Source organism: Solanum tuberosum, unplaced genomic scaffold (assembly GCF_000226075.1).
Source record: "Solanum tuberosum cultivar DM 1-3 516 R44 unplaced genomic scaffold, SolTub_3.0 scf00133, whole genome shotgun sequence".
Lineage (NCBI taxonomy): Eukaryota > Viridiplantae > Streptophyta > Magnoliopsida > Solanales > Solanaceae > Solanum > Solanum tuberosum.
The window spans coordinates 819,839-829,917 of NW_006239056.1; the positions used below are offsets into that span (position 1 = coordinate 819,839).

General features: G+C 35.3%; 1 protein-coding gene and 1 non-coding gene across 2 annotated transcripts in view; both read right to left on the reverse strand.

Moving 5' to 3' along the window:
• The window catches only part of LOC102588154 (probable magnesium transporter NIPA4), a 12,656-nt gene extending 3,507 nt beyond the window's left edge, over positions 1-9,149 (reverse strand). The window contains exons 1-7 of the mRNA XM_006351090.2: positions 8,620-9,149; positions 4,668-4,724; positions 2,908-2,998; positions 2,660-2,820; positions 2,410-2,537; positions 2,125-2,262; positions 304-396 (exon numbers count right to left, since the gene is read on the reverse strand). Of these exons, the coding sequence (XP_006351152.1) occupies positions 304-396; positions 2,125-2,262; positions 2,410-2,537; positions 2,660-2,820; positions 2,908-2,998; positions 4,668-4,724; positions 8,620-8,785 (834 nt within the window). The 5' untranslated portion in view covers positions 8,786-9,149. The remainder of the gene's footprint in view (positions 1-303; positions 397-2,124; positions 2,263-2,409; positions 2,538-2,659; positions 2,821-2,907; positions 2,999-4,667; positions 4,725-8,619) is intronic.
• Positions 9,150-9,857: 708 nt separating this feature from the next.
• Positions 9,858-9,931, reverse strand: TRNAT-AGU (transfer RNA threonine (anticodon AGU)). Its single transcript has one exon. It is a non-coding gene; the product is annotated as a tRNA-Thr (tRNA).
• Between the last annotated feature and the right edge of the window lie 148 nt (positions 9,932-10,079).

A 10,079-nucleotide genomic window follows, 5' to 3' on the forward strand; every position in this document is an offset into this window, starting at 1 on the left:
TCGTCTTCGGATCGTTGTGTGCTGTGGGGGGGGGGGGGGGGGGGAATCATTAGGTGAGATGATAAAGAAAATTTCGACCCACAAAAAGAAGAGTAATCCCTTTTCAATTCTCATCCAAAAGAAAAGTCAACAACTATGCATATTTTTTACTCTCATTTATTATCGAGCTATACAAAATGTCGCTCATCATCTTAAAATTTATCTTCTTCAAAATATTTTCATTGAATCAACTTGAATAGTTCAAAGAACACAGTGTGATGTATAAGTTAATGGATACAACATTAGTAAAGAAAGTAGTTGCACCTTAAACATGATGACACTGGCGACTATTGTGAGTGATGTAAACGTTACATAGTATATTGGTGATACAAGTGCTGTGTTGAACGTATCAAGAGCCTGCATATGAAAAGTGAGGAAAATTTAGTGTAAAGATACAGAAAAACAATGATTTATCCCCAACCTGACAAAAAAAACAGAGAGAAAAACACCAGGAAAAGACAAGGATATGCAAATAGATAAAACAATCATCAGAAATATAAATGTTCTTTGAGTAACAAATGACCAACACAGGTTCTGCAGCTATAAACGTAGTCTTATGTAGTCAGCCATGGAATGACATAAGTTCAACAGGCAAATCAATTAACTAGGCTCCAACCAACATCTAAATGAACGTGACTATCCATTTGGGCCATATCAGGCAAATTTCCTTGCTATACTAGTAAATAGGAAAACTAGATGTTCTCTAAATCACTGACTTTCCCCAAGTGATATTCAAGTCTCTTACCAAACTAAAAAGACTAATAACAACTTATTGTAAGTGTAATGATGACTACTAAGCATCAATCCAAACTAGTTGTCTTTACCTGTATGGATCTAACGGATTCTTTAATTCCATTTTGTTCAATTCTTAGTTGAATCTGCATTGATTTCGACAAATCTCTCCATGTGATTCTAAGTCTACACAGTCTCTTTTCAACAGTTTCAATCATCGTATTGTCACACTTAAGGACCAGTCCGTTTGGATGCTTATGTTGGACATGGTTAACCATCTGAGACGACCCTTTCTTATTTACTCTATGTGTGCTCATGATGTGATAATTTCTGACCTTTCCAATCTTGTATGGCATCCATATTTCTATGATAATCATCTATATTGTAGCTAAGGGGCACTGCAATGATAAATGCAAATAGCTTTCATTATGAGACTTTGAAATGTTCACTGATCTGCAGAAAGAGATCTATCTCTCAGTAACGTTCAACATTCATCAAACAACAAACATGTGAAGGTTTTGTTTTTAGTGGAGATATTAGTTTCCTCAAGGTCATTGAGCTCTCAATTATGTGCATGTTGATTCTCTAAGAAAGGTCCCTTGACAAGACACTATCTGATCATCGGTAATACCTGGCACCTCGTGGATGCTCCAAAAAAGTTACAAGAAACGAAAGGCATTCCTCATTTAAACAACAGCATTTTCCACCCCTTCAAAAAACCCTTCTATATATATATTTTTTGTTCGGCTCTTCTATATATCCACATTAGCGTTGCATTAATCGAGCTACTTCCAATGCTCTACTTCTCCATTTGAATGTCCAACTCAGGAGCAAATCTTTGATAGCGGCTACCTAGTCCAAGCCAATGTATTCCAAACAAATTTAACATAGTACATCATAGTCTATTTGCTACCTGACAGGAAAAAAACAATTGGTCCACATCTTCCTAAGATTGCTTGCTCATGTAACACCATCTGACATATGTTATCCTCGTCCTCCTCATTATTCTCAGCTGTAAGGATGGCCCCTTTGGCTGCTAGCCAAGTGAAGAAGCAACCTTCTTGGTGGTCTAGGAGACCACACAGAGGTGTGAGGTCTATGAAAAGAGAGAGCCTAGGCTTCTGAATTTAGTAGCTTAAGTTATTTTTTCAATAGGATTTTAACTGAACAAACTTCATTACATTTATTGTAAGTCAAATTGCAACAACCAACAAGATATAGGCTGACACCTAAGAGTCCAAGAGCATATAGATACACCAAGTTAATGTTTAAACTTTAGAACTTCCACACAAATGACGAATATATCCAAGCATAAAATAACAACAAAAAGAAATGAGAGCACATTCTAATTACCTTGTTTAAGTAGTTCATTTGTGTGAGCACGCATGTCACTACGACAACTGCAAAGACCCATGTTTGAGGATACAACAACTGGTTCGTCCCAGAGAACGTTAATTTTAATGCTATTCCTAGTGCTTGGACACTCATAACCTGCCAAATCATTTATGATTTTTTCCAAAAAAAAATACAATTAGATCACATGGATGTAGCCCGTGTAGGAATGATGAAATAATAACAAGCTTAAGGAAAAAGAGAACCCAGATGGGGGAGGATAAAAATGAAAAGCTGAGTGCCTACCCCAATAGAACCAACGAGTGAACAAACTCCAACATAAGCAATTATATGAGTCTGTCCATATTTTGGAGCATACTGGACAATGATTATGACAACTGCCACTAAAACCAAAGTTGCATATAGGAGGAATGCTGCCATGAGTAAGAAATTAGCAAATTATTGTCAGTAAAAGTTTTGACAGACTAAGCAATCAAAACTTCATGCTCACAAAATGTCAAGAAGGACTCAGTTTTGTCAGCATTCAAAAGCATACCAGGTTCCGTGGCAAGGTCCCAGAGTTCCTTTACAGACTCAATTTGACGTTCTTGAGGAGCATGCAGAACAATGGTTGTTGAGCCCACAACGCATAGAACACAACCAACCATTCCAAAAATATGCAGTTTTTCTCCCAATATCATATGAGCAAGTGCAGCACTGCAAAAATAAATAAATAAATAAATAAATGTAGCCTCGAAGGTAACAGATAGCAAAGTTGAACAATCATTTCCAGCCTTCTCTTGCCTGATAATAATACTGAGTGCACCAAGAGGTGTGACTAGGACAGCAGGTGCAAATGCATAAGCTGCAAAGTTGGCAATTTCTCCAACAATCACTGCCACAGAAGCAATGCACTCACATCAACCCATTTTCATCTTCTTCTTTTTTCCAAATAGAAAGGTGAGGAGAACATGGACATGGTTAAAATGCTTCAAATAAAACTAAAACAACAAGCATGGAAACCCCATAAAAACATCTCCTTTTTAGGGAGAGGTGGAAAAGGCAAAAGCCTTAAGGAGATATAACTTTTTTACAAGCAATATTGGAAGGATTTTCAGTAAATTCATATATTTTTTCCTATCGAGGCTTTTGAACAAGTAAAAGACCATATTAGTCACATCAAAGTAGAGCAAACGCAAAACTGAAGTAAATATCCTTGCATATTTGTTAGAGAATTAAGAAAATTGACAAATATAATGTGGCTTGAATAGTCAGAGGGACTTCTTTAGGATATATTGATATCCTTCAGAGAGCCCTCGGCTCCTGAAAGCCCTTCTATTCTCTCACACTAATGAAACAAAACAAGTAAAATAACACACAATTTACATGTTAACGCCATCCTTAATAGTTGACTCTTTCTTCCTTTACTTTTAACTTCTCAATTCCTCTTTCACTCATCCTGGATTGAGAAAACAAAATTATCCTTCCCCATATTCAATAAATTTAGTTACCAAGAAAAACAGCTTATATAACATGCATGCACAATGACAGGGTGTAAAGAGGTTCCAATCATTAACTGGTTGAATTTGGACCTACAAAAGGGAGTTACGGGGGAAAAAATTATCATCCATAATCTGTCAGCCAACTCAATATGCATAATTTATCCTTGACATAGATGTCTATTACCGTAAATTATCCTTTTCTTTTACCAAGAAATTTGTGTTGCCTTGCACAAGTCAAGTACTTTATGTGACAGGGGATCTTTCCTTTTCTTTTCTTTCCCCCTAGATCAGCTATTAATATCGTATAGGCTGAAATAATCTAAGGTTCCCCCTTTTCTTATTCTTCTTTCTTTTCTTCCCCCTTGGTGCACCCATGATTTGCATAGATGAGTGGGTGACTTCCTTAGAGAACCAAATTTTGATGTAGGTTTATCTACCTTTTGGTATACTTTTTGTATGAGGGGATTGCCCCAAGATTAATAAGATCATTTACCTTATCAAAAATAATTTGAAATCAACTGCATCATTTTGTCCATATTCCTTAATAGCCAAGTTCGTTTTTTCGTTTTCCTTTGAACCATCATAGATACCTTACTTTTATAAGGTAACAACAAGAATTTCATCATGGTTCTATATTGTGTAAGACTTCACAAGCAATTACACTGACTCAAACAACAAAGTAAGCATAAAGAATATACTATCCCCATAACAATCCAATGTCGTAGTCACTACTTTGTAGAAAAGAGTCTACTAGATAGCATCTACTTCCTCAAGGAGTTTCCTTACTCAATGGACTTTATTTTGTGATACCAAGTCATAAGTTCCATGAGTTGACTGTTTGCAACACCACTTTTCTATTTTTAAATTCCTTGGTAATATAAAGAAAAGAAAAATGAGTAAGGAAAATAAATCTCTTTTCATATAAATTTAAATGCTGTACATTTCAATTCTCATCTCAATAGTCATGCCAAGTCACTAAATGACATTATTTTGGACCAGAGGGGAAAAAAATTCAGCACAATCCTCATATATCAGAAGAGTGAATATGATAGGATAACTAACTTGTTATCATTCCTGCCCACCAAAGTGGCTCCATCAAGTAAGAATAGCCTCCAGAGCCTGCCATAGCATGTAAAAATAAGTAAAAGCACATTGCCTCTAGGTATGTAAATTGAATAACTTTTAGAAGCTAATTTTGTTATTCAAGATTATGATGTAGCTTGACTTTTTAAATCCAAGATCTAAGATGAGTAAGATTTTTAAAAAGAGGCAACCCATTTCTTATCCAACAGTTTCATGAAATATTTGAAAGTCGAGCACCACCAATAATCCATTTTTCTTCTTTTTCTTTTTCCCTTTCTTTTTGATAACCGAGAAATCCTCAAGGGCCAGTGCCAGACCATTCAAAACTTAGCGATTAATTGGTTCGTCCTTCTACCCTTTTCCACTTAAACACCGGGGTTTTGTTTATGGAAGGGTTTGGACCCGTGATATGCACCAAGCCCAGACATCATGTGTTGCAATCTTACCACTAGACCAAAACACTGTGGACAAAAATTTATTTGGAGAATTAGGAAAGGGAAGGGGAAATGGGACACTTCATTTTCTTCTTATAAGGCACTTTTCATGTGGAAAATTGCAGATGAAAAAAGAAGGATTATATACGGGTCAATCTGATTGACAATTCTACTGCAGCACACATTTGACAAAAAGAAGGAAACATTAGATGAAAACAAAGCTAATGCCAAAACAACCTCACCCCTATAAATTACAGTCGTATCATGAACCCACTTATTAAAAGGACCAATAAACCAACATAAAAATTGAAATAAAATGGAAAAGGTTTAGTCATTATATGCAAATTGCATGCACTCTTACACTTTTTATCCATAGCCTTCACAAATAGCTTTAGCTCTAGATAAAGCATGAGAACATCCATGTCAAGAACAGGCACATGGGAAAGGATATGAGATATGCCTGAGAGTACTAAAGATGCGGGAAATAAGGAAGCATTTTTCAAAAGCAGAACGTAATGTTATAGTATGCTCATATAATATTTTCTTTGAAAAGACTCTGAAAGTAGGTAGAACCCCACATTTATGAAATCAGTTTTAGAATTTCTTGTCTTCCAAAAGACATGGACAAAGAAACAGATGAAATCTTTTTTAGGAAGGAACAAAATAGATGGGATCCTGAACACTTATTCTCAAACAATGGCATACCCGTGATTTTTTGTAAGTAGTGTCCACATATAAAGAAGTGAACAAACAACTATAACAACATGAGAGACGACAAGTTTGAGAATAACAACACCAGCAATTCAATCACCCAGAAGTTGCAAGTTACTGAAACGGATGAGTAACTTTTTTTCAAAATTATTGTTCTAAATCCATTTATGTTATACTAAAATAATTACTTTTCAGGGATTGAATATTTTATTTTCACTTTGTGGTTACGAAATGTTAGTTGGTGTGTTGGGGTTTAATCATTTTTTTTGGCTGGAGGACAGGGTTTGATTACTACCGCCTCTATGTTTTAGACAAACGAGGCCTCTATTTTGTTAGACAGAAGAGGCTTAGAAGTTAAAAAGATGAGAAGATGTGCAAAACATGTAGAGCAAGTTTTTAACCCCGACCTCAGTTACACAACTCGATGCTCTTGACCATCTAGCCAGACAATGCCATGAAGTGGTGTCATTTAATTTATAGTTATTGTTTTGCACATCCATTTATCTATCTATCTATCTATCTATATATATATATATATTCTAAAAGTGGGAACCAAAAAAGTTAAAAGTTGAATTACCAAAATGTCCACCACATATTGAACGATATCTTTGTCCTTCAATGAAACATTATTGTAATGACATTTTTGTACAGAAAAGTAAATATACATTCAAATAAATATTTTAAAAAATAATTAGAAAAAGAAATGTGGCTCATTGAATTGTGAGCTCTAGCAAGCTTTTCGTTTTCTTGAAAAAATGTATCCAATTTAAGAGCAACTTATGTCGTTGGAGAAATTAATTATAATGACCGTCAACCTTTATTACAAGCAATTTATTAATCCACTATTTCATGTAATAACTAAAGGACTGCTTCATGCACCAATATAATTCAATTCATATTACCCACCTATATTGCTCGGACTCTCAAAAATGTTGTTGCGCCCATATCAGATACTTCAAAAATGCACTATTTTTGGAGAATCCAACATACCCCCATCGACATTTTTGAAGAGTCCGAGCAACGTAGTTCCCCACTAATAGTCCGAGCAACATAGTTCCCTAACATGTTCCTTAAATACTTTCATTTAGGATTAGAAAATGTTGAGAGCTTTATACGATTGGAATTTCACCGTGAATGGGAAAGAAAGAGTTACAAATGCTAAACATATGTTATGTACTTTACTCTAATATTTCCCATTTTCACTCAGGTTCCTTTTTTCTTTGCCCATTTATGGGAAGATTGCTTGGTATTTTTTATTAGAAACTCAAGTTTGGTTTTGCCAATAAACTTTAATTCATAATTTTGATCTAGCATCTGAGCAATATTTGTATTTTGTGGAGGCTTACACAATGTAACACAAGAATTTGGCTTTGAGGTGTGAAGGGTTGAATACGCATTCCCACTTTAAGAAAGGTAATTTGGAGGTAATCTTATGGCGTAAAGAGGATGGATACGCATCCCCGCCTTAAGAAAGGTAATTTAAAGGTAATCTTATGGCGTAAAGAGGATGGATACGCATCCCCGCCTTAAGAAAGGTAATTTTGAGGTAATCTTATTGGCGTAAAGAGGATGGATACGCACTCCCCGCCTTAAGAAAGGTAATTTAGAGGTAATCTTCTTTTTTTTTTGATAACCGAGAAATTCATCTGTGACCCGCCCTTTGGACCAATCCCAGCCTTCTAAACTCAGTGGATAATGGGGCCCGCCCCTCTACCCTTCTCCACTTAAATACCGGGCTTCGCTTTGCATGGTGTGGGGCTTGAACCTGTGACCTAAGCCACAAATCCTCCACCTTTTTCCACTTGAGCTAGGCCTTGGGGGCAATTTAGAGGTAATCTTATGGCGCAAAGAGGATGAATACGCATCCCTGCCTTAAGGAAGATAATTTTATGGTATCCTTAAGGTGTAAACAGGATGGATACGCATACCCACCTTAAGGAAGATAATTTTATGGTATCCTTAAGGTGTAAAGAAGATGGATACGCATCTCCGCTTTAAGGAAGGTAATCTAGAGGTAATCTTATGGCGTACAGAGGATGGATACGCATCCCGCCTTAAGAATGACAAAGAGCTTACTTGACAACAACCCCTTTTTGCTTTGTATGACTAAGTTTTGTCACTAACGACCTTTTTTATTCCTCGCAGTTGGAAGAAATGACGATTTCAAACAATACATCTCTCCCTCCACCAAACTTAGGCATCTTCTAGTTGAGACTGAAGAAGGGAGAGAGCAAACCCAGTTTTTGACTCATACTCCACTAGTAGATCGATATGCAAGTCCGTGGCCTGTTTTGAAAATTCATTCCATATGGCGAATTGGACTTAGGTTCACACCCATAGTTCCAATAAACTACTCAAGTTGCGGTCCCTTCAAGCGCCAGATCATCATCATGCTAATATTGCAACTCCCCTTCCAAGTTTAGGCTGTCACATAATTCAAGGTGTAATTTATTCTCAGTTGTTGTTGGTGGAAGGTGGAAGGTGGTAGGTGGTAGGTATATATTTTTTGTGCGCTTAGGCTGCACCGGACACCATGGCTATAAAAAAAGAGCCCAGCTGAATTTCAAGCATTTCTCATGTGCTGGACCAATAATTATAGAAAGTGCATTTCCTAAATTCCAACTCAGTTCATAAAAAAAACAAAATTCCTATAATTTTTTTTAATCCCATAAAAAAAGATTAGATATTTAAAGAAAACCCCAGTTCAATTTCAGCCATTTCTAATACATGGACCAAAAACTATACAAATTTCATCCAACCAAAAAGGAAAGACGAGTAAAAAGTACCTGCCCTGAGGCCAGATGCAGCAGCTTTTTGAAGACCCTTTTTCTTGATGATAAAACTGGACCCAATAAACAAACTAGAAGAAATAGCCAAGCAAAGACCATTAACATTATCAGAGGAGATTTGTTGAGGGTCCCCAAAGCTACCGGGCTGCTGTGAACTCCCCATATAGTTTTCTTCTTCTTCTTCAATAACCGAAAAGCTTCATTAACACAGAAACTCTCTTTTGCCATTCCATCAGAAACCCATTTTCCCAGGCACAATTCACCCTCAATTCTTAACACAATTAAACTCGAAACCCCCAAATATGATAAAAAAATAATAATAATTATACAGTGTCAGTGGTTGATTCTAGGGTAATTTTCAGAGAAACAAAGTGTGGAATGAATTGATCTGTGGACGGACGGAGGGATTAAAGTGAAGAAGACGACAAGAGTCTTTGTTTTTTGTTTCTTCTTTGATCGGAGATTCAGCAGAGAGAGGAGACACAGAGATCGATCTTCCTTTTGGCTTTTGTTATGCCAAATATAATTCAAATAACATGCAAATATTGTAATATTATATTTGAAGTGCACCTTTATTTTATTTCTTTTTTTCAAGTTTTGTTTGTACTTCCTTTCTTGAGAAAATTATTTCAAACTATTTTATGATTGTTTTATAATGTATCGTATTAAATTAATAAATATAATATTTGAATAAATGGTATGTTAATCAACTGATGAGAAGTATCAATGGGGTGAAGTTGAGATGGAGTTTGTCTCTTAACTTTTAATTTGACAATTATTTAAGTTTTAATACAATGAAATTATTTATTCAACGCGGAGTATCATTTTTAAACAAAAAGAGAGAGTGGTCTAGTATTTGCACCACTAGATACTAATCGAGTTGTGTTTTAATTAATAAGTAGTTGACGATAGTTTATGTATAAATTAATCACACATTTCCTAGTTCAAAAATGATATTCACAAAAATGTCATATCTTAAATGTGTTTGCTCATTCACTCTAAAAATTATACTTATTAAATATTTGAACTCAAGTCAAATTGTATCTATTGAACACATAGGCAGACCCATATGCGCCGTGAGGATGCACGTGCACCCAACAACTTTTAAATCCTGTTCATACAATATTTTTAACAGAAAAATAATTAATAGAAAAAACAAATAATGCTCTTGTTGAGAGTCGAACTCAAGTGCAATATTTTTAACAGAAAAATAATTAATAAAAAAAAACAAATAATGCTCTTGTTGAGAGTCGAACTCAAGACCTCCCGCTTACTAAACGGGTGCTCTAACCAACTGAGCTACAAGAGCTTTTGCACATTTTGGTTAACTAATCTTATTTATAAATTTAAGCTATTTAAAGTTAGTAACAATTAAGAAGATTGTTAGAAAACAAAACAAATAAAGATTTAAATCACATAATTTCGATAATTAGAATAGCGATGTGATGTTTTTAAAA